The sequence below is a fragment of the Arvicanthis niloticus genome, chromosome 2 (genome assembly GCF_011762505.2).
Source record: "Arvicanthis niloticus isolate mArvNil1 chromosome 2, mArvNil1.pat.X, whole genome shotgun sequence".
Lineage (NCBI taxonomy): Eukaryota > Metazoa > Chordata > Mammalia > Rodentia > Muridae > Arvicanthis > Arvicanthis niloticus.
This window is the reverse complement of record NC_047659.1, coordinates 13,806,968-13,832,589: the sequence shown is the minus strand read 5'-3', so window position 1 is coordinate 13,832,589 and position 25,622 is coordinate 13,806,968. Positions and strand designations below refer to the sequence as shown.

The 25,622-nt window shown below is 41.6% G+C and overlaps 1 protein-coding gene across 1 annotated transcript; it reads right to left on the bottom strand.

Annotated features, from left to right (window-relative positions):
- Positions 1-365: 365 nt before the first annotated feature.
- On the bottom strand, positions 366-24,944 carry LOC117702872 (disks large homolog 5-like). Its single transcript, XM_034494084.2, has 5 exons — positions 24,808-24,944; positions 23,814-23,976; positions 22,542-22,673; positions 21,669-21,855; positions 366-404 (listed from the first exon to the last, which is right to left on the bottom strand). The coding sequence occupies exons 1-5, from the start codon at positions 24,923-24,925 to the stop codon at positions 366-368; spliced, it is 639 nt and encodes a 212-aa protein (XP_034349975.2). The 5' UTR covers positions 24,926-24,944.
- Between the last annotated feature and the right edge of the window lie 678 nt (positions 24,945-25,622).

The following is a 25,622-nucleotide window of genomic DNA, read 5'->3' as shown; positions in this document are numbered from 1 at the left end:
TGCAATGTTGCTGATTCTCCTGCTTCTGCTGCCTCTGGTGAATCCTGTGATGACGGAATTGCGATGGGGGATCCTATCAGCATTCCTGATGCCGATGCCCATAAGGCATGATGCTCAAGTATTTATATTAATGTATAATCAAACAGCTGCCACAATAACAAGTAGATACCCTTTTGGCAGTTGGCTCAATTGGGATGTGAATGGAAAATGACAGACCTTTGCATTATAATAATATGTCCAGAGATGCCAATTTATCTATACAATTATCTCAGTGATTGCTAGGAAATTGGTCAAGGAGGTTTGATTCCCTCATGCAGGAGTTTCGTGTGTCCATCACCATGGTGAATTCGACCAGAATGGATCTATCATTGGCAGATGGCTTGATCCTGCAAGCAGTTCAACATCTGAAAGAGTATGCGGGGATAGGAGTGTTAGCAGTTGCCCTAGTGGGTGTCTGTCTGCTCTGCTTGTTTTGTCTCTGTCGTATGGCTAGATCTCAAAGACGAGGGAGAGCCTTGGTGGTGCATGCCTTTCAAGCCATTGAGGCTGGTGTCTCACCTCAAGCTTGGCTGACGGCTTTGAAGCAGTAACTCTCTATAACCCCTTATATTCAGGATTGGACAGCCCTTGTACCCCTGGAGACTTGTGATCTCATTGCACATGGGATGGGTGTCCTACCTGTTTGTGTAGACCTCAGCTCTTGCACCTGGTGGGTTTGACCCATTGCACCCAGTAGAGTGAGTGTTCTAGTCTTAGCTGCTTGCTTTCGATCGTGAGCTCCTACGGAATGGAGCCTGCTTGATCAAGCAATGCTTGCTTTTGCAGTAAATAAAAAAAGGGGGAGATGTGGAAAGCTTCTGCTGCGCCCTAAAGATGGTGCCTACTGCCTTAGCCCTCTTGGGGGAAGAAGTCCTTATTTGGTGAGGAGGTTGCACTTGCCGGTAGCCTGATCTCTCGTCATGACTGTGAACCTATGGTGGAGCAAAACGTAGTATGGGCTGATGGGCAGTCCACTGGGGGCTACTTAAGCTGCACTCACGGGAGGCACGGTGGCACACCCCTTGATCTTGTAACTGAAAGGCAATTCCTGAGTAAAACTGTCTCTGGAAGGAACTGGTGTGCTAGTCTTTCTTCCCTGCTGGTCAGGGTGGTCGGCGCGGCACATGTATGTATGAATGTGTGTGTATGTGTGTCTGGCTGGCTGCCTGGTTGTCTATTTGTCTGTGTTTGTATCTGAGTTCTCATAAACATGTTTGTGTTTTCCTGCATATGTGTGTATGGTCACTTGCTCATGGAAGGAACATCTTTAACAAAGATTGCACCCAACTTAGATTAGAAAGTGCTATGGTCGCTCAGGTTCTTACCACTCTGTATCCCTCGAACATTACATGAAGCCTCCCAACTTTTTGCATGTCCACCTTGAAACAAAGGAGCAAAAAGTCTGTAGTTGTAAATATAAAAGTTCTCAGGAGTTTATAGAGGCAAAAATCTATTCATCCACAATAAAATCATTTGGTGGAAACCAAAGGAATGAGGTACATGAAGGTTAATAGGCTGCTGTGGCAAATCAAGGTGCCAGGGAGACAGAAGGGCTGGCTGGGCAGTTGTGTCCCTTCTCTGTCCTGGGTGAATAGTAACAGCTCACTGGAAGGTCAGGGGTTTACTGTTTCTCCCCTACAGCCTGTTTTCTTTTCATCCTCAATGCTAGCTAGCATTTTATTTCCACCTTTCCTAACACTGGCTCAGTTATCTTGGTTGTGGAACTTGGCCTGGATTTTGTTCTTTGAAACATTCTGAAAAGCAGTGTGCTTGCAGCTGCTTCCAACAGAAGCAGAATTCCCACAGCCATGGTGAGGTGTGAGAACAGGTCTGTCTCAGAGCAGTGCAGCCCATTTATGCTCATGATACACTATAGCTCTGTTTCTGCAGCACTCAGTAGCTTCTTTTATCCCAAACTTGTTCACACTGTGTTAAAATTGACTTCCTGGAAATTTGGGGGAGATGAGAACCCTTCAGATATTGCTGTTGGCAGTGCATGATAGAGCCCTGGCAGAAGTCATGTACAATTCTTCAAAAAGTTGAACTTCAGTCTCTGGGTTACCCAGTGATTCCAGAATGAGAATTGGCTGTCCACAGAAAAACTAGGGGACATTTGGGTTGTAACAGTATTCCTTAGAGCAGCCCCAAATTGAGACTATCTAAATGTTCATCAGTCAAAGAATGAAAATGTACAGTGTGGTCCAGCCCTTCCATGGAATATATTGTGGTATGAAATCATACATCATTTGGCCATGAGATCATCAGCCTTCTGTTAGCCAATCAAATCCCTGATACAATCACCTTATAGGAATTAAAGATTTTGTATGAAGATTTTCTAGTTTCCTGACATCATTGCTTTGTGCATGAAGTAAGGCATTCCATGGTTAAGAGAGCTCCTTTTGGAGAAAAATGTTTATCTTGAAGCAACAGGGAAGCAGTGGGTGAGAGCAAGGGGCTGGGTCTTTCTGGGGAACCAAGCCTTTACTATACAGCCTGGAGAACTTACTAAGTGGGCTTTGCTACAAGGACAAGGACTTCCAAGCGTCACCTTGTCTGTGCACTTTGCCAGAGTTCTTTATCTCCTCTGCACACTGTGATCTTTCTCCATGCAACAGAAGTTAACTTTCTTTTCTACAGTAGTACAGGTTATTGCCACTTGCATTTGCATTAATTGGGAAACTAAACAGGTGACAGTGTGCTTGCATGTGTTCACACATGTACTTGTGTGTGTATGTTCACAAGTGTGTATGTATCTGTGCACATGTGTGTGTGCACACAAAAACACACAAATGCTTATAACCCTCCACCAAATCACAATTACCTATTGAACAAGAGCAGGAAAGACTTGAGGAATGCCTGTAGTTCTTGCTGAAGCTGAAGGAGTTAGTCACCTACTCAAAAGACTTGGCAGTAGAACTGCAGCATCCCTTCAGTGTCCTCCAAATGACCTTAAGAGCTCAGGCTGGGAGGAGGGGGTAAAACCAATTAGGTCCCCGGTATTTTTGAACTTTTTGGGGTTTCTTATCATTTGCATGGTTCTCAGCTGTCCATATGTTGTGGATAATCCAGCATGGTATACTGTGATGCTATCATGATGCTACCCTGACAGAGTAAACGCCAATAGCATCATATTATCTCTTCTGATCTGTGTAGAAGTGGTTCCCATATTATTCCCAAGTGTTGCTGAAGATAATGTAGGTTAGAGGTGAGGACAGTTCCTCTCTCATTGTATTAGTCGTTTGCTCTTCCAAAGGCAAACAACTGGAGAGTCTCCAGTTTCACAGCTTGTGTGAAGTGACTTGCCAAGAACCATGAAGGAGGAAGGACAAAAGACTTAAAAATTACTGAATGCAGCCCATGGGTTACCACAGCCACAGGGGTAGGCCTTGGTGTGGCATGGCCATGAAGACTCTGTGTCCTGAGGGCATTATGCTGTTATGAAGTACTGTTCTGCTTCCTGCCCTTACATTCCCTCTTAATCTATGAGTTATTTGAAAACATTAGGGGTGCTTCCTGTCCCCACCTGACAGTGTCTCTGGCATTCACAATAGTAATGTTTGATTTCTATCAGACTTTGCTGGTGGAGCACATCATGATTCACTCCCCACCCTAAAGAAAATGTAGATTGTCGACAATGACCACCACACTTAGAAAATCTTTGGAACAATACAGTCTTTACTGAAGGTCTGTAGCCATGTTTTTTACTACTGGCTCTAATGTAAAAAACCTTAGGGAACACTATGAAGATCACAAAGCCATACTTTTATTAGTTAAAGCTCTGGACCTTTTTGTGTTCAGAGAACAAAACCATGGTAGCACTGGCTTACAGGACCCTCACTGAGGGTGGAAAGGAGTTAACTGATGACTTATACCCTTATTTTGACTTCAACTTTCTGATATGGTTTACTAAGAATTGCTAATGAGTAGATATGCATTTTGAGGATTTAAGGTAGATGTGAATGATTATTATATAAATGTTTAGATTTGTGATCCTTTTAAGAATTTTACAAGATTACTTTTAAAGATAAAAAATAAAACAATTACTTCTTTCTTTATAATTGCCAATTGCTCCCTTCCTGTAAGAGAAACTAGCTGAGAAACTTACTGTTCTTGCTTACATTTTGTTAATCTGTAATAAGTTGCTTGGTTATGGATGTACGTGGGATTATAAGATTAACTTCATTTTTTTAACCTTAATACATAATGTTATTTCCTTTAATGCTAATGATGTATTAACACATTGTTTTTTATCATAATCATTTATTGGAAGGAAACTGAAACATATTTACATTTAATTGTATACTGCTTGAAAGAGTTTGCTAGGATATATAAATGATGGATGAAAGAATAAAGCATGGTGTGGTGGGGCTGGAGAACTGTGTCTTCCATCCATGGATTATGTGTGTCCATGTAAAGGTTGTGTTAAAGGGGATTAGAACATTGTTCCTACTCTCCACCAATTGTGTTTACTGATATATGTATATATGTGTGGAATACTTGGAACCTGCTTTTGGAGCTTTGCTCTAATGTTTCAGTGTGTGAATATAGACATGTCTATCTGTAGGTCTGTATACATGTGTGTGTTTGTGTGTGTGAGTGCTCGCGTGTGTATCCATGCATGTATAATTGTATGTATAAACTTATTAGATTCTGCCCTTTTCTTCATTCATTCATTCATTCATTCAGTGTGTGTGTGTGTGTGTGTGTATTTGTGTGTATTTGTGCATATATGTGAATTTTCTCTATTTCCTTTTTTCACTTGCCCCAAGGAGTTAAAAAACATCATAGATTATGCACTGGCCACAGGGTGTTATTACCAGTAAATTAGATTTTCTGATCTCAGGAAAAAAGTCTGTTGAGTAACATGTTTAATCACTGGTTGCCTTTGGCAGTAGACCCCATTAGTATCTGAAGCTACCCCAGTCAGCAACTCTATCATTTACAGCTAATGGCTGCCTGTTTGTATTTACCCATTACTAGGATGCTAAAGCTAGAGTCATTGGCATTGACTGGTCCTGGAAAGTATTTAGAGAGCACTTCAGAGTCACATTTGACCTCTTTGGACAGAAGGTAATCCCATGGAAATTTTGGATCTTGAATTAGCACACAGGCATGAAAGTATTGGCTGAAAAATCACACAATGGTCAACATATTTACAGGAATACCCTGCTGAAGATATAATCCTTCCTCACAGAGCAGCTAGCAAATGCTTTATATATTATGCCAGAAGAAATAAATTATCAATAAATTATCAAAAAGCATCCCTTAGGTCAATAAAGAATATTCAATGATTAACCCTGTAGAAACAAACAATTATTTGGCTGGGAAATTTCAGGTAACTCCCTGACACTCATGGGCTATGTTGAGTATTGTGAGATAATGTGAAATCAGCTTAAAAGCATGTGCACAGCTGGCACCATTCCAAAAGTATCCAGAAGCAGCATGATGAACTACATTCAGGGCAAAGATGTTGCCTTCCAGACCCAGAAATTCTGATGAGATCCAGCTAAGAATAAAGGAATCATATATGGGATTCACTTGTGAATCTCATGACAGTACAACCGGTTAACAACAACAAACATGACCTTCAGGGAGAACGACCTGAGCTTTCAACCAGTGTTGTGCCGCTGATGAGATTCATGTATGAGCCTCAGATGGCCAAAATATCAATGTGAAAGACAAATTCAACTTCTCAGATTAATCAATATTGCTGAATCTTGTTGGAAAACAGAACCTAAGGACACTACAAATTATTTACCATTTAGTCATGAATCCCACTGGAGAGAATAATGATCAGTAGTATGTGGTTAATCTGAACCACAAGGATGTGTGCAAATGGTCTAAGTTGGGGGTGATGTGGTGTGTTAATAAAGTGTATAAGAGAGGAGGTTATGCTCTCTTTCAAGATGGGTGCTCCTAAACTTATGGAGCATGACATACTGTGGACTCTTCTACATACTTGCTGTCCATTGTGTGTGGCATGAAGGATGTGTCCAGGATATGAAGTGCATCATCCACAATTAAGTTAAACCCAGTGTCACAGACAGAACTTAGGATTCCTGCTCCACTCTTAAAACACCTTTGATAAATGATGACATATTAGAGTTTCAGAGGGATCATCTGAAAAGTGTAACTGTAAAACTTTCTGTGAAATAGCATTTCAGAGAATTCTACTGCTGCAACTGTTTAACTGCCATTATTCATTTCTCAATGTTATAGGTCAGGACCAAGACATTATTAGACATACTTGTTTGGGGACAGTAAGAGCTGCTATCATACTTCAAGCCGAGAACCTAAGAAAATTCAAAATTTCTAACTAATGTAAAAAGTGCCTACTTGGGAATGAACAAAGCTGTAATTCATTAGGTTCAGCAGCCATTTCACAGCCAAGGAAGAAATATCATATCCAAGTCAGTGCTGCTGTGTGCAGTATGTGTCAGAAAAACAGGAGGGGAGCTACGGGTAAGCAGGACAAAGCATGAAGAATACTTAGGATGCTAGAAATTATAGTCTATGTTATATGGTGTATATTATATTATACAATGTGCTACAAAATTATTGCTGTACATCAAGAAGATGTTCATCTTCTTAGGAGTAGAAATATTTGAGCAGAGGTTCCAGATTGGCAGGGCAAGTGTGTTTCTACACAGAGGTGTGCAGGATACCCCTCTTGCTGTGCTTGCAGCAGGCAGGGCTTTAGACAGAGCAGAAGCACATCCATAGCTGCTCAGCATTCAGGAGAAAAAGTTGAAGAGTAAAAATTAATACTAGTTTTGATCTGTCTGTGATAATCTTTAAAGTAGATGAGTTAACTAAGGTTAAAAGTCTTTGAGCAAAAGCCTATAATAAGTTTCATCCTTAGCCTTGGGAAGGCTTCACCTAAAAAGCTCCTAAAGAGACAAAGCAACGAAAGTCTCCATAGCCTATTATATCTGAAACTGCCTTTATACCCTGCCTTCAAGGCTGGCCACATGGTTTAGTTCATCACTGCGAAACTGCAGCAAGAGAACACTGCTCATAGTGATTTGTGTTTATTTGCTTGTTTGTTTGATTTTGGTTTGGGTTTTGTTTGGTTTGAGGTTTAGGCTTTTTGTTCCACTGGTTTGAGGTTTTGATATTTTTTTGTTGTTCTGGTCATTATTTTGGTATTTTGCTGTGGCTATATGCATTGGCTATATTGATCTAGCTGATTAGAGAAATGGCTGCATTTTTGTGAATTAGAAAACATCATTTTCAAAGCCTTCACACTTTGACAGCTCTTGTCACCACCTGTGTTGACACTGCTGTATCCCCAGAATTCACAGACAGAGGTGGACGTCTATGAGTTTCAGGCGACATTGTGAATTCCCAGCCAGCTAGCCAGTTCTACACAGTAGTTTTTAGGGGGCATGGATATCATGGTCTACTCTGTGAACACCCACTTATTGATGAAAACTGTATCCACACCGTACCCTTTAGGTCATATGTTTAGATACCCCTAAAATATGGTGCAGGCATTCACATGGTCCTGAAATAGTCATGCAAACAAAATTAATGAGAGCCACCACTGTATTGTTCTAAAGCCTCTTAGTAAAGGAGTATTCATTCAGAGTGTTTAAAAAAGAGAAATACAGAGCTATTTGCCTCTCATGTCCTTGAAGTACAGCCTCGGGGATGACTATAAAGTTGAAATAATGACTTCCCAGATAAAGACTTCCCAAATTTCCATGTTGAGAATTCCCACACATGTTGAGATGTGGCTTTATTTTTAGGTAATGTTAGTGTGGCGACATATTTGGAGCTTTTAGGGTTTTGCTTGGTTTTGGAGGGTTGTTGTTTGTTTACTTTGATTTATATGTATCTTTCCCTCTGGATGTCTGTGCACCACGTGCATGCAATTCCTCCCGAGGCCTGTAGGGGCTGAAGGGGCATTCAGAGCTGGGCTGCCCTGAGCACCTCTGCATGCTTACCCACTCCTGAGACCAGCCTCACCCCTCCTAGGCCCGAAGCAGATTCCCAAGGCCTATAAAGGCAGGTTGCATGGGGCCTGGGAAAGAGACTTGGGACTCACCCACTTCTCCATGGGATCCCAAGGCAAGGCACTTGGTGTCCTGACTAACAGTCCCATGTGGAGCCTGATTCTCACTGCAGAGCATAGCCTGCTCCACAGACCCCGCCCCTCGGCATCCATGTGCACAGTGCCAACTGCTGGCAACTGCCAGCAGGGGTCCCCAGTAGTGATCCATCTCAAGGCAGGGCGACCCAGAATTAACTGGAGGGATCCCTGGAAACCTACTGACTCCTGGGATACATTCCATTCTGGGATCAGGTCTGGAAGAAATCTGCAGTTGTGCATTTCACCGGTTGCCAGGTGATACTGTACTAATCCTAGATCACACTTGGAGACCAACTGCTCTGCAGCTAACATGTGCTTGGTGTCCAGACATGTAGCAGTTTCCCAGAGAACTGTTAGCACAGTCAAAGAGTGAATCTGAGTTAGTGAGTGACTTTTACACCAGATTTACTCCTTCCCACCTCACCTTCCAACCTCTTCTATTAAGGACAGCTTCCCAGAGCACTCAAGTATTACGAACCAAAAAAAACAAAAAACAAAAAACAAAAAACAAAACAAACAAACAAACAAAAAAAAAAACAAAACAAAACAAAACAAAACAAAATGTTGTTGTCATGCTGTCAATAAGGTGAAAATTTCAGAAGGAGGAAGTAGAGAAAGTGTCAGTGGGTAATCTACTCCTCTGAAATGAAGCCATCCTCAGAAATTACTGACTGAGATCTCAGTAACAGCATCTCAGGAATTTCATGCACAGCATTCCCAGACTAGGCTGATTAGGAAATGTAAAGAAAAGTAAATGCCTGTCATCATTTTCCATGATTATCCTTGTTTTTCCACACAGTGCCAAATGGTGTTTTTTTAACTATTTAATTTTATATCATTTTTTTTGAGACAGGGTCATCGTGAGCTTTGATTAGCTTAGATCTCGCTATTTATTTATTTATTTATTTATTTATTTATTTATTTATTGTAGGTATATGAAAGAATATTATGGTACCCACGTGGTGGTCAGATGGTAACTCGGTGTGGCAGTCACAAGAATCAAGGGTGGAGAGGATTTCAAAATAAACCTGTAGCTCTGACTTCACGGACCCTTTTACAGAGTTCTGAAGATTCAACTCAGATTCAACACTGTAACTCCCAAGGTAGGTCTGGGTCTTGTTTTTAATTTGACCCTGGTTCCAAAACTTCTCCTCTTTCTGATATCAGTCTGCTTCTGCCTCCTGAGTGCTGGGATCAAACAGATTTTTTGCACTCCACTGTTCTGCATATTTTAATGCTTCTTATATAATTTTTGAATTCCCTGACTTTCATCAGAGTGTAAAAGGTCTTTGATGATTATGTTATCCTGGGCTGACACCTTGTTGTCAGACTCTTGCAGGCTCTGTTTCTAAGGATGGAAGAAAAATCATTAAAAGGAGGGTTAGAGAAACTGCTAGTGAGTGAGATAAGGCCCACAACCACAGGGAAAAGGGTCCAGTTCTGAGCACCCAGCTTGTCCTTCAGTGTCCCGGTCACTGGCTAGAATCTTTATAATAAAGTTGATACACCAGAAGTTTAAATAAATTAGCTCCTACAACTAAGTCTGTATACCTAAGCTGCACTCAAATACTTTTATCACATTTATTTACTTATTGTAGGCATGTGGATGAATGACACTGTACTCATGTGGAGGTCTGATGATCACTCTGTGTGGTCGTCACAAGAAGCAAGGGTTGAGAGGACCTCAAAATAACCCTGTAGCTCCAACTCCAGAGACTTCTCCTCTCACCAGGAAGTTCTGCAGATTCAACTCAGACTCCAGAAACTGTAACTGCCAAGGTGATAGGAAACATTTGCAATTCAGCATCTGAGTTGTGTCTCCAACCCGAGTATTGTTTTCTATGTGGTTCTAGGTCAAGCTTCCCAACTTGATGAATCTATGTGCATTTGAAGAATAATGTCTGGACTCCTATAGAGTGTGGGATGCCATTTTAGAGGTGAATGGAGTAACATGGTATGAAAGAAAAAGGAGAGAAGACACTACTGAGATTGATTGTAATGGGAGGGCCCAGATAAAAAGAGGCTGAATGTGATTATTACATTTTGTATCACAGGCTGAATATCACATGGAGCCCATTGAAATATATTCCACGCCCCTTCCGAGTCCCCTTGGCCCGCGAAATAGACACGTGAGGCAGTGTTCAGGTAGTTACTACAGCAAGGATTTATTCTTGTATCAGCAGAAGCGGAAGACACCAAGCCTGGAAAAGGCACTGCTTATATGCACCCTAGAGTGGTGTGTTCACTTCTGATTGGTTGTTCACTCATCACCCCATATTATGCCCCAGTATGGTCAGTGGCTTGGTGCGCTTTTGCCTCTTGCACCTGCCCAGTTTAGTTGTTCACTTGTGGGAGCACGAGATGCCCCCGCCATCTTGTAATGGCGAATGTTGTCACCGCTCGCCGCGACTCCTAACAGAAATATGTTAGTATGGCTAAAGAATTAAAATTAAAAGGAGCTAGTTGGGGTACTGCTTAGCTCCAACACAGGTCTCCAAACCCTGACACAATCTGATTTTGTTTTTAATCACAGAGAAGGAGTTAAATGCTTTACCATAACTGAAAAACCACCCTAGCTGTAATAATAAATCTCTTCCTCCCCAATCTCCCCTTCTTTCATCTCTCCCCCTCCTTCTTTCCCCTCCTTTCCTTTTTTCTGTTCTTTTTTCTGGGGATGTGAGCCCAAGACTTCATGAGGAACTACTGATACAGAACATGCAGGCACTAAGGAGTCTGATCAGCATCTGCTTTCTCTCATTGCTGATGGCGTCCTGGCAATAGTCATGTTTGTCCTTCATTCTACTTCGGGTAGCATCTGTTCATTTCCATGTATTTCTGCTTGCTCAGGGCCTTCACATTCCTAAGAGAGGATCGATCGCTTACACACAGCAATACAGACCTCTTCTCAGCAGCTTTTCTGAGTTCTCATAGCACCTTAGCTCCCTATTTCGTGTTTTATTTTAAACACAAAACTACCTAAGTGCTAATATGCATATTTTTAAGGGTTTGCTCAGGTGCAATTGAAATGCTAAGTTCTGAACCCCAAGACCTGGTTGCTCCAAGATAAAAGGATCTTCATGTACACCAGCCTTTGTTGTGTAAACCTTGCTCCCCAATTTAAAACTATTGGTTAAATAAAACTGGCAAAAGCCAATTACTGGGGAGGAAAAGAGTGAGGTAAAGTGTGAGTTACCAGGCTGTAGGGGTGGGGTGTGGGTCACATGTAGGAACCACAAGGAGAAGAGAGAATTGAGATAGGAGGAGATAGTATAAATATACAGATAGAAAAAGGCAGGGTAGGAAGAGGAGAAGGAGGAGACAAAAAAAACAGGAGGTCTCCTTTAGTCCTGATGGACCAGCAGCAGGTGTTAGAATGTGAACGCATCTCCAGGATGCCAGACTGCTGCAGCATCAAGAACCCAGAAAATTTTCAACATCAAGTATTTGGGGAATACAGTGGGGTAGTAGCCAGATCTTGGGGGTCAGTATTTACCATTTGAATACATAGCAGTACCAGATCAACCCCCTATATATTCCTTCAGTCTATTAATAAGTACTTACTAAGAACACTGTGTTACAAGAAAACCTACAGAATCAACGAATGTGGGGTCATAGAAGCTCACAGAGACTGAACTGACAACCAGGGAGCCAGCATGAACCTGCCCTAGGCAATTCTGCATATGTTATGGTTGTGTTTACTTTGATCTTCTTGTGGTAATCCTAAGAGCAGGAGAGGAGGATGTCTCTATCTCTTTCTTTTGCCTCTTTAAGGACACTTTGACTCCTACTGGGTTGTGTAGTTTCAGCCTTGATATGAGAGGAGGTGCCTAATCTTGGTGCAACTTGATGTCCCATATTTGCTTGATATGCTGAGAGGCTTCCCTTATTCTAAAGGGAAATGAAAGAGGAGTAGATGCATCAGGGCAGAGATAAGGAAAGGATCAGAAAGGAGAGGAAGGAAGGGCAACTGTGGACCGGATCTAATAATCTATGAGAGAACAAATAGTAAAAGAACACTGTGTTATATGCAGTGTTGTGTTAAAACACGTAAATTCAACCCCGTTACTTAGAGTCCTGCAAAGACATTGTACTTGGAAGACAAATATCTGTAATCAAAGTGCAAAAAAACAGAAAGAAGGAAATAGGGAAGCTATGTTTAATTTCACTCCAAGTTTGAACTTTCTATCAGCTTCATTTTGCTGCTTTGAAAGCGTTTGAAATGTGGGTATATATTCAGTATACTGATGCAAATCCTTCTACATCCCTTAGACAGTAGCCAATGACTGTGTGTATGTAAGTGTCTATAAACATATGGGGAAATAAATGCATGACTTGGAGCTATGGATAAACACAGGACAGACTTTTGTTAGAGAGAAAAGGAAACGGAGAAAAATCTGCTTCTCCATCTTTTCTTCCCTTACCTTGATGGAAAGCCCTGCTGAGGCTGTGCACTGAGGAAGAACTGGGCAAAGGGCAGAGGGAGTCTTCACCATGTTCTTCCAGTAATCTAAAATGGTTTGGGAAAGAGAAAGGAGGTAGTTGGGGCAACAGTGAACTAACAGACTTAAGGATGGGAACACAATGAGAGAGGCATTAAAGATGGAAGGAAATGTGAACAAGCAAGGCAGGTAGTGAAGAAATGTATGGTAAAGCCTTGCACAAGGATGTGTAAGAATGTAATTTCAGATCTCAGCTTGAACTTAAAATTAAAAGATTCTTAAGTTTGAGTCAAATATTAGCTGCCCCAGAGGCACATCCCAGGAAGAACACATTCCAAAGACTCAAACAAACATTCCAGGAAAAAAGACCCAAGATAGGAGTCTATGAGCCATTAACAAGTAAACCTTGGTAAACAGAAGCTACTTAAGCTGACCTTCTTTGTTGTAAAAAAGATAAGGTGTAAATTTGAGTTACTTAGAAACCAGGCCTGGGAACAGAAACCAGGCCTGGGAATGGCTGTTGGAGTTTGGCCTTTATGGTTATTGTTAAGAAGTAACTGTATTACTGCCCTCATAAATTTTGTAAAAATAGTATATAAGCTGCCCTTAGCTTTAATTTGGGGTTCTTCTTGCCTGCATGCAAGAGAACCCTAGTATCCTGGTTGTCATCTGGTCATCTTATCATTAATAAACCTCATATTATTGCAAGGAATCCTGTCCTTGAGTGTCTCTGGGGGAGCACATTCCCTGGTTTTGTTATCTTTATAGTCCAACAGATGGTCTTTGAGCAGAAACCCAAAATTCTATGATTTTGTTGAATATGTTTTCTGTGCCATTAAACTGGTATTCTTCACCCTCTTTTATTTCTGTTATTCTAATATTTTTGATCTTTTCACTGTGTCCTGAATTTCCTGAATGTTTTGGGTTACAGGTATTTTACACTTTGTATTTTCTTTGACTGACTTGTCAATATCATCTGTGGTATCTCCTATGCCTGAGATTCTCTTTTCTATTTCTTGTATTCTGTTGGTGATGCTTGCATCTTTTGCTCCTGATCTCTGTTGTAGGTTGTCCTTCTCCAGGGTTGCCTACATCTGTGATTTGTCTAAGGTTCTTTTGCTCTTGTGTTTTCTTGTTTATTTATTTATTTATTTACATTTCAAATGTTATCTCCCTCCATATTTTCTCCTTCACAACACACTTTTATACCACCTCCCCATGCCTTTATGCAGGTGCTGCCTCACCCACCCACCAATTCCTGACTCAGCCCCTAGCATTTCCCTACCCTGCACATGCAGCTTCCACTGGACCAACCTCAGCTGCTCCTTTCCTAAAAAGGGTCTCTCAGGGCCTGGAGATCCTGTGGTTTACAACCAAGGGTATAGATCACAACACCCAAAGAATGATACCATTATATAATTGCCATGATGGCAAACACTTAATGAAAATACACATATGATGACAACTTATCTTTGATGACCCTTATTGTACTTCATCTTACCTTAGCTTCTGTAAGTACTTTTTATTAACTCATTAAACAGAGAAATTATCCTCTCATTAGTCATGACACATTTGTCCTACTCTGACATTTGATACTGGGTCTGAAGAACACAGTGAATAACTTTTACCAGTTTTGAAAAAACACAAGATTTCTGGGAGCATTTAAAAAAATTATTATTTAGATTGCACCTCAAGGGAAAAGAACTCCAATGCCTGAAGCAATCATGCTAATTCCCCACACTACACAGCAATCTATTCTTCCCAGATAAATCCAGTTCTTCCTCTTCCTCTTCATCCCAGGGTCAAACCTATATAAATACCCTTAGAAAACACTATGGCCCCCTTATAGATTGATTTGATTGATTCAAAAATTGAAGCCTCGGTCTCCTAAATCTGTGACCTTGTTTAGTAATAGACTGTATGGTGGTTTGAATAAGAATGGACACCATAAGCTCATATGCTTGAATGATTAGTCACTGGAGAGTGGCAGTATTTGAAAAGGATTAGGAGGTGTGGCTTTCTAGAAGATGGACTTTGAGGTTTCAAAAGCTCATGCTAGGCCCAGTTCTATACCTGCCTCTATGCCTACAGGTCACAATGTAGCTCTCTACCAGTCCTCCAGTGTCTGACAGCATATTGACATACTATCCACCAAGAGGAGAATGTCCTAAACTCCTGAAACTGTAATCGAGCCCTCGATGAAATGCTTTCTTTCACAAGAGTTGCCTTGTCTATGCATAGCACTCGAATATTATCTAGGACAGACAAATTAGAGGCATAACAATGTAAGATGGGGTCTTACAAGGGTCAGATGGATCTGTGCTTAGTCACTATTTTAGTTTTTGAAACCAAGTTCCTGACAAAAAGTAAGTTAGGAAAAGTCTTATTTTGGTTCACTATTGGGTCATCATGTTGTGGAACATGTGATGACAGGCATGTAAAGCTGCTTGCTCATTTCTTAGCCAATTAGGAGAAGGGGTAAATGGAATTCCAGCACACAGCTAACTTTCTAGCTTTCTCCTTGTCTCCTTCTTAATTGGGTTTTTAATTAAAATATATCTATAACATTCCCTGGTCAATATTATCTAAATGGCTGGTCAATATTATCTAAATGGCTATTTGTTGTCTAGGAGAGATTCGAAAATGTGTGAATTCCAATAGAACTAGTGGGAGAGAGGATCTTAAAAGAGTTGCAGGAGAGGAAACCATAATCTGAATGCATTGTATTAAAAATCGTTTTCAATAAAAAACATAGAAAAAGAAAGAAAAATATGTCTGCATTCTACTTTCAATTTTTAATTATAAATAAAGCTAAATTCAAAACTGAAAGATGGTAGATGAATTTTCCAGACCACATGAAAAATATACTGGCAACATCTACCATCCCTCTCCCTTGCTAGTCTTGAACTGAAATACTCACCACCACAGTCCTGTGTCCTCTGCTGCAGGCTCCATCCTCTGGGTTTGTATGAAGCTTACTCTAAACACTGTTTTGATGGTACTTCAACATGATTTATTTACCACCTTTAGGAGAGTTCTCAATTCTGCAGTTCATCTGATAAACCCAATCTGCATTGTCATGCAGGAAGAGACATGAGAGATCAACTCCAACCCTAACAATAAGATATCCAGAGGCATGATCAGGAAGCCACTCTAATGCCCTACATGGAGGCCTCAAAGTTTAAACACTGAGCATGCCTACCCCAGGAATGTGACCCTACAGGTCTCAAGAATCTTCTCTCTTTGGTTGGGTGTGATCCAGTGCAGATAATACACCACTCAAGGAAGGACAAAAGTCCAGGCAGTGGTTTGACAGATGGTTTATCCACTTGAGAATTTGTTTCTCAGAGGACCTAAAGAGCAATGATTAACAATCCTCTTTCACTTCAGTTCCAGGTGGAATCCACTGACCTCTTCTGGCCTGGCATCTGGGGACTTGCAAGCATGTAGTGCAAAAACCTACAGCAGGAAAAATAGACATACATATAAAAGAAATAACTCAAAAACAGAAACAATGCCCCCAAAATTTTTTATAAAAAACAAATTTTTATAAAAGCATCAAATATATTGTCCAGACCAAGAGCAAAAAGAAAAAGAAACCATCATTATTATTAGAAAAACAATAAAAAAAAGGATAAAAAATCAATACTAAAAAAATAACCAACATCTCCAAAAGGGTCTTGAAATTCATTATCTCTGTTGGGAATTCATAAGTGAAGCTATATTTCAAGAAAACAAGAGGCATACAGATCCATGTTTACTGATTTCTTTTATACTCATTTATTGAATATTTTTATTTCTTGGGATGTATTAGAGAAATACACTTGTGTTTCTAATTTATTCAACTTAATCATCCACATAGTAGTACATTTTTAAATAGCAAAATATATAACAACAAAGTTACAGCATGGATACATTTTTCATCATGAAGTTGGGATACACAGATTTTGACACACTATCCATATCAAAAGCACAATTTTCTGTGTAGCTGTGACTGGCTGGGAACTAATAATGAGGCCTAAGCCACATGCTACTTGAAGAGGTCCACTCCTGCCTGATACTTGCAGTGTTAGAAGACAGAGAACCACACATGAATACAGAAGGTCTCATGAGGGAAAAATTAGTGATTACATTTTTATCCATGAAAATACATTAAATTTATTCAATACCAACTTAAAGTGGGGGAGTCAATATATATAGTATATAAAATTAGTAAAACAACAAATTAATAACATAACAAAAAATAAATAAACAGCAAAACTTCAAATGAAACAAAGAAACCATATACTCAAAGCAATCAAAATTCTAACCAAATCCAAAACATTATAATTAAACTAAGAAGCATTCTTTAGCTGCAGATTTTACAGCACAGACCTACAGCCTGTTACTGGCCTTGTAAATATTGTCCAAAGGCTGCCAACGATGGTAATAATCTCTTCAACATGTGTTCTCCTTGAGAAGAGTTGTGTCTGAGGAAAATCTTGACCTGGTCTGCCTGTTTGAGCTTCAGGAGGAGTATTTCAGACCTAGGGAAAGAAGAGACAAAGGCCTATTGGGGACCTGCCATGTCAGCTATCCAGCAAACACCAGCTTTATTGAGCAGGACAATCCAGTATGACCTTTCAGCCTAATGTCATTCCCTGTATCCCCAAAGGAGAAGGGCCACAGAGCACCTGGGCCTGGGACTTTTTCTCAGATTTAAAAAATGGCTTAAAAGTGAACAGTGAACTACACACTGTGCTGGAGTTAAAATAAAACACCACATTTCTCCAATGGTCCATATATATTATACTGAAAAATAGCTGTGTAGCAATTCTGAATCAAACACTATACAGAGGCCTTCTAGGGAACCTAGCCACCATTGAAGTGAAGGCTCTTATTATATCTGGAGTGCAGGAACCTGCCTGGTTCTACTTGTGAACCCCTGCATCTGCGAATCCCCAGAGAAACCATCTCCCAGGAAATCCATGCTCACTGAAGAGATACTATAATCAGCAAGAGTGTGCTGCATGCAAATCTTCCCAAAGGAAAGCCTTGAACGTTAAAACAAATATTCATGAAGGAAAAAGGATACTCCTGCTATGTTTATAGGTACTGTAGTATTATTTGTGGGGTGACTTAAGGGACAATAGGCTCAGGTCATACCAGAGAGCTCAGAAGGGAAGAAAGAGTACACAATTGACACAAACTCTGTGGATCACAAGAATGACCATGGACAGGATTTCTTTTAAACTAGATCAGAACAATATTCTGAGCTGCTCCTAGGTGACTGAGGCAGAGAACCATGTGGAAGGCCTGAGACCCAAAAATACAGTTATACAGGTATAGGAAATCTTCTTGGCTCCTGCTATCCCATCCTAGTACCGCATATCTCAGAGACAGAAAAATGATCCTATATTGTTTGAGCCCAGCAATGGACACACACACACACACACACACACTAACACATACATAGACACACACACAATCACACCCAAAGACAGACACACACATTCCTGAACACACAAAAGCACATGTTCATACATACAGTTGCAGGAACATTTTGACTTTCCCTGATCATGTTAATATAAGACATCATCCAGGACACTATAAAGCCATAAGAAATAAATGCTTGAATTGACAAAATCCTGGAGAGATATCTCCACAATTAGGAGCACTGATTTGTCTTTTGGAAGTCCTCAGGTCAATTCCCCAAAACCGCAAGGTACCCTACAAACCATCTTAGTAAAATCAGATGCCCTCTTCTGGTGTCTGATGAGAGAGACAGTGTACTCACAAACATAATCTGATTAATTAAAAAAAAAGAAAAAAGAAAATAAAAAACCTTGAATGGGACACGAACATAGTAGGCATAGCCTAGAGACAGCTCAATAAAATAAATGCTTTTCCCTAATAAACAAAGTATGTAAATCTGGAGTTTTGGCCTGGTATGCAAGCCTGCTTAGGAAGTTTCCAAGGCTGTCCACAGTCGGCTTGGTTCCCAGAAAAGGCACATGGAATCAGGGTGGACAAGCCAGTCCCTGCATCTTGCTCACTGTTTTCCAGGGACTCTAAAGTTAGCAGCATCTTCCAATAGGCCCTCCATTTTCCACAGCCTGTGTGGCTTTGTAACCAAAGCTATGAGCCCAGACAACTAGGAAATCTCTGTAACTAGGATGCAAAGTGAGACTTTTCTTCACATAAGGAGATCCTGTCCGGGATAATTTGTGGAAAATATGTCTAACTAGTTCAAGACCAAATGGTGGTTTGTATGATCACCCTAGGCAATAGTCCATAGAAGGGCTGCACTACAGTATACTTGTTCACTCCTTGACTGAAGAACTTCTGGATAGTTTCTACTTCAGGGCAACTCTGTGACGTACCACTGTGAAGTACCATGATTTGCAATAATTTCCTCTGTGGACACCTACTTCTTGTTCTAAAGTCGCTGGGTCAATGGGGACTAGAGAAACTATACAGTTTCTGAAGAGTTGGACATGGCTTCTCACAGGGCTGCCCCATTTTATATCATCAGCCATGTCTGAAGTTCCTCATTTCTTCCAGCCCTCCTTGAGGATGATTTTAACTCAAAGCAAATCACTTTTGAATGACAGCCTTTACAGAGTGCTACAGACAGAACACAGGATGAGTGCTTTAGACTACCAGGAGCCTAAGGGGCTGTCTGAGGCAGCCCTGTTCTAGCACCTCATCATAGGTATGGGCCTTCTGCTTGATGCAGATGCAACAACAAGCAACTCAGTGTTTCACAGAGTTATACCCAGGACAAAATCCAAGGCCAAAGATAACTGAGTCAAGCTTAGGCAAAGTTGGGGAAAATGGTAGCAGGTAATGAGGAAAACAAACTAGGATGCTGAGAAGATGCAATGAGCCACCTGACCTTCCAGCAGGCAGTCACTATCCACCAAGAACAGAGAGGGCACACAGACCCTTAAGCAGCCTTGTTGACTCTCAGGCCCATGGATTTGACACAGCAGCCTCCTACTCACCTCCATGTACTAAAGGGTTTGGTTTTCTTACAAATGATTTCAATATGGGTAAATAGATTTCACTCTATAACCAGTTTCAATAGTGATAAATAGGCTTCCCACTACCAATGGTTGACAATCTGACTTTACACCACTATTTGTCTCCTTTTGTTCTATTGAGCTAGGTGTAGCAGCATGATGACCTGCTGCTCTGTTTCATGTTTCCTTGATGCAAAGTGACACTGACACTGTGGTGAGCCCCACACTCCCATCTTAGAACAAGAGGCTGGTGTTCAGGTCCATAAGTTTCCTTTGAATAGGACCACCTTGGGGCCACCTTTTGTCTCATGTGTGCAGCCAGCTGTTGCTGAGCACCCCTTTGTGCCCTATATCCTGCTGTGGTTACAAGAGTTACATGTCTGCTTTGTGGTTGTTCCTCACATGGGTAGGCCTCCAAACCCCGGGCTAGGAAATTGTAATGAATGAAGGAAGGACTGGGAAGGGGAAACTGAAGTCTTATGTTAAGATTTCAGAAGGGTGGGCTGGGCTAAATGTGAAATTATTGACTTTTAAGTGTTGGCAACATGGGTTCTGTTTGTTTGATAAAGGGTTGAATAATTCAAGTGTGGGTTATGTGGAGCCTATGTGTCTTGGGTAAAACCCATCCTGGCAAACAAATGCCCTCCTCTTTCCCTGCTGATTTCATCTAAATGACAAGAAAGCTCATAAGAAGGCACAGTGGGCCAAGTTGTGTATCTGACACGTGGAGCAGACAGCATTAGATTCTTCTAAGTTAAGAAATTGTTTTCTTACAACAGCAACAAGAAAACTCAAAACAATGAAACATATAAACATGTTCTTCCTCTCTGTGAGTTATGAAACCTTGTAGCAGTTACTTGAGACAAAGCAATTCCAGGAGCTCTGCCTGGGAGGTGACAGAAGATTCAAAGATGCTGGTCAGACAGCTTAACCAAAACAGAAAGACTGATCAAAACCACATGCAATTAACTGCCCTCTCAACACACACATCTATATACATATTGTCACAGATATGCATATGACTCCCCTCCCCACACACACATTCCAGAAATCATAAATGAGCGAGAAACAGTAAGGAGACCAAAATGCAAGAGGAACCACTGAATGTAGACTGTGAATATCTGATGTTTCATGTGAGACCCAGGACTCTGTAATCCATCCCGTGGGGACTAAATAAAACTTAGTAACTTCTGCAGACTAGGTTGAGAGACTTTGAGAAATCTTTTTCTTGAAGCCTCACATATCTCACCCAGCCCTCAGCCTGAGAGAAGTCTTTCAGACATCCCTGTTCATCCAGTCAGCTCGTGAATACAAGCTACAGGAAAGAACTCTAGCAACAATGACAGAAACCAGGACTGATGAGCTATCTGTCAGGCTCTGTCAGTATGAACCAAGGTCTAGGCTCAGGTAGGAGACCATGTTTCAATGCAGGGTTGAGGAACAGAAAAGACACAAGACCTCTACCCCCACCTTTTTTTTTAAAATAATTTTTGTTAGAAAATTTATTACATTTCAGACGTTATTTCCTTTCTTCATCTTCCCCACCCAGAAACCCCCTATCTCATCCCCCTCCTCCTCCTTCAATGAGGATGTACCACCACTGACCCTCCCCCATACACCTGCATGCCCTTGAATTCTCCCACACTGGGGCATCTAGCCTTCATGGGACCAAGGACCTCCTCTCCCACCTATGTCTGAAAACGCCATCCTCCCCTACATATGCAGCTGGAGCCATGGGTCCAAAGCAAACTAGCTACAGGCCCTGACTTCATCACTCAATGTTCTGTGCTACTGCAAAGGAGGCAGCCACATAGAACCCCTCTAGTACAATGGCATGTAGGTGTGTAATGTGTGTTCACCCCATCTATCTTAATGAAATTCGGCTTGTAGTTGATCAGGAGGGTGTGCTTGCCAATCATCCAGTTTTTGAGAGAGCCTAACTCCACAGAAAGTCTTGTAAATGATCACAGAACAACTGGATGAGAATTAGGAGAGTGCCTGGACAAGGTGGAGGATGGTTATCTGGGCTTGACATTGTTTATGGTTAGACATGAGGGCAACCTGCTCCTAAGCATCCTCCATGCATCTTACCTGTTGGATATGCTTGGAAAATTTGTCATAGATCTTCATGCTGGCCTCCACACATAGCCTCCTTGTTTCCTTAGAACACACTTCCAGTGTAATCTGTTCCTTAAGCAGCTGCCTGTTTTCATTCCAGAGCATTTTTACTTCACTCTTCATATGAAGAGACTCAGTCAGGAGGTGACAGTTCCTGATGCTGAACCACAAGGAAGAAATAGTGATTATTCCCAGGCACCATTTATCTTCCTCCCACTTCTCCAAGCACCATCCCTTCTCATCATGGGCCCTGATCCCCAGACAGCCCCAGACTACAGACCAGAGTAGCCATGGGACCTCACATATAGGAAAGTCAAATCCAGAAGAAAGCAACATTCCAGAAGACTCAAGGTACTTCTGAAAACCCTGACACCAACAGGGACTCATGTATCTCCCAGAAGAGGACATGGGACCCATGATTGCATATATGTCTTTGGAATTAGAGAACCACCTCTAGGTAGAGACAGGTCAAAGCTTCTCTAAGAGAAGAGAGAAGACCCAACGGGTACACATCATTCTATGTGTCTCATGCAAACCAGATCTGTAAATGTGTTTTCAGTGCCCCAGAGACTCAAGGTTGATTGATGTCTCCATCAAGGTGCACACCTTTTCTATTTAGAGGATACTGACTTTGGAAGGACAATGATTGGAGGGGCTCACAGCCTCATCACACTTGATCAAAATGATTTCAAGAGATCACAATCCTAGAGCCTTTCTTTGAGGGAGGAAGCTTCCTGTTGAGAGGCAAACAGTATAGAACCAGAGTCCTCACTTTGTTTTAAAGAAAATGATGGGCAGACACATTCTGTGCCTAGTGCTGGGGAAACAACAGTGTTAGTCACTCACCTGTAAAGTTGATTATTTTTAGTCAACTCCTGGCACATATACAAGGCCTCACTGATCTGCTGCGGAATGTTTTTGAGCTCGCTCATCACCTGGTCGTGTTGCATCTCCAGCATCGTGGTCTCAAAGTTGAACCTGTGGAAGGAGCAAATAATCCCTGAACTAAGGATTCAAGGATTACATCAATTCAAGTTGAATTGTGAACTACCCCAGCCCATATATGCCATAACCTAATGCCTTGTATTGGGTCCTCTTGGTGCTTATTAAACTTGTTACAATTGATCTGGGCACAGTAGAGCTAGGGAACTAAAAAATGGGAGCTGACCTGCTTTGGCTTCATGAGTGGTCTTGAAGGAATAGTTTAGGTCTTCAAGAACTTTCCAGGAGCCTGTGCCACAGTCCTAGGTCCAACTTAAACCTGTGATGACACTTTTTCACCTTGTAGACAAGGTTTTCTCAATTCTTGGTTCTATCACTACATAATTTCCCAAACTTCAGTATTTACAAGGAAAAGGGCTTACTGCCTATATCAGGATTTTCTAATGCCCATCAGTGGTGCGCACAGAGATCATGTGCTGTGATGCTACAAGTGACCCTCCATGGCCTCATCACTCTCATTACCTAAAAAGTCAGTCAGGTAAATTCTCCAGCCCCATCACACTACACAGACTCCCTGGATCTTAAGTGGAATACACAGACAGAGACAAACATACACACACATACACACACACACACACACACACACACACACACATACACCATCACAATGCCAAATGCATATAGTGATGTGACATTATCTCAGTGTAAACTGAACAGAATTTGAAAAAAGCAGTGATGACTTACCAAAAATCCACTCAAACTGCAGGGCAGCAAATAGAACCAGGTCCTCCCAGTTGTTGACAGAACTAAATGGACCCAAAGCAGCTCCAGAAAATTACAAAAATGATTCACCATAAACACACAGCAGCTAGCATCTCCCACAAAGCAATACCAGTCCAGGCATCTTAAAATGCATGATAAGAGCTCACACACTAATACTGCTATTTCCTGAATGATTCATGCCACAGGCTATAGTTTTCTTTTGGAGGAATCAAAAGAGCTTGTGACCCCATCTCACTCCTATCTGAACTTCAAGTTCTGTGTCGAATATCCAATCAGCAAAATGCATTTGGACATGAGGATAGCCTGGAGTTGTAGCCTCCTGTGATATGTGGAAATCTAGGGTCAACAGAGAGGGCCCAAGATAATCAGCTGAGAACTGGGCATAATGATTACCTCTTGTTCAAATCCTTGTTAATATCATGTGCCAGGATTCCCCGGAGTTCGTCTCTCTCGTTCTTCATTCTTTCAAGGTCCCTTTTGAGCTTCTCCAACCTCTTCATTCTCTGCTCCTGCTCACTGATGGTGTAGGCTTGGTAGGACTCTTTCCCAACAGACCCTTCAGGTAGAGAAACACAAGGAAACTTATAGGGAAAATATGACAGGAAAAGGAGAAACTATACTTACTCCCACAGAGAAGCCTGAGGAAGAGGGAATTCTAGAGACACAGTGAATTCCTGAAAGAGCAGGAAAGCTATCTTCAAGCTGGACTCCTCACCTATGTCCCTGCTCCCAACCACCATCACTAAACATATGGCTCAGTCCCTACTGCAGTCCCACTAACCCTGATGTGCTTAAGCTTTCCCAGTCAAGAAGAAATTGAGGGCATTGTCAGTTTATATCTGAAGATGTAGTCTGTACTGCTTAGCACATATTAGATTGACCATAAACACCAGCACCAAACATTTCCCACAAGCCAACACCTATCCTTGCTTCTTAAATGCATGATGAAAAACCACACACTACTACACTTATCCCAGACTGTAATTCAGCCCACATCATGTGTGTTCCAGACCAAAGTCTCTGAGACCTTGATACTTGACAAGGGGATTATCCCTCTCTGTTCTTGGCATCACATATTCATGTAACCTACAGGAATCTATTGAGGATGAAATGCTTCAGCACTCTCTCCTGAGAGCAAGTCTTTGTTATTCTCACAGAACTTTCTCCTGGCTCCCTTTGCCATTCAGCAGGAAATTCAGATCTCTCAGCAAACGAACTACAGGCTTGTCAATTCTTGGATATCTGAGAACGTAATCATCAGAAATTCTGGACTCTGGGTCTGCCATTGAGAAATTTTGAGGCTCCAGATGCTAAGCCCTTCTCCTGTAAGGACCTGCTCAAGTGCCCTTCCTCCAGGACGCTTCCCCATGCACTGCCCAGGACTCACTATGTCTTCCCCACGGCCATCTCCTTCTTCCTGCTTTACAGAATGCCTTCTGCCTAGGTCTGGTCTCTGGTTGTATTGTATTGTCCCTACGAAACAGCCTGAGCAGCATGGACAACATGACTGCTTGTGAACCCAGAGGCTCTAACAGAACACCCCACAGGCAGTTGGTGTCACCACAACACTGGTGACATCACAGAAGATTCTAGGGTTCTCCTGGATACAAGAGATTGTCCAGGGAAGTGACGACTGATGATGTCTCTGGAAACTGCCATGGCCTACCTGCTGACCAGCTTACACCACATTGACCAGTTTCTGAGGTGCCCTATCCTGGAGTCTCTCTTTGGACTCAGGGGATACCCCTTGGAAACTTTTCCTTTTAAAGCTAGAGATTTCTCTCTGCTTCATTATAAGTCAAGCACTTTGGATGGGAGAGTTGGTTCGGGCCTTGGCATGGGCAGCTCATCTTTGTTAGTACCTTAAGGTCTAGGGTTCTTGCTTGAGGGAGATTCTTCTCCATGATAAATCTAACCTTAGGTTCAGTTCATGTACTACAGTCCACTTCCCCAGGGTGTCCTGTTTCCCAGAGGCAACAATGGTTCTCCTGCACCTTTAATCTTATGCAAATTGGATTATATCTTCTTATTGTGCACATGCCTTGAGAGGAGACATTGCTTTAATATATTCAGACATGTGTTTCCACAATCCCATTTTTGCAATGTAAACTCCCTTGTTCATGGCAATATAGGAAGGAGTTTACATCCAGGGGAATATCCAATTGTAAAGTTTATGTCTCTTCTTCAAAAGAGAAAACCCCA

Coding starts and splice junctions, on each gene's coding strand:
- LOC117702872 (XM_034494084.2), bottom strand. CDS start 24,925: ATGTTGTCCATGCTGCTCAGGCTGTTTCGTAGGGACAATACAATACAA. Junction 22,674..23,813: donor AACAAGGATTTGAACAAGAG/GTAATCATTATG, acceptor CTCCTTCCACAG/GTTCAACTTTGAGACCACGA. Junction 405..21,668: donor TTTCCAAGCATATCCAACAG/GTAAGATGCATG, acceptor ATACTCTTTCAG/ATGTTGAACTGCTTGCAGGA.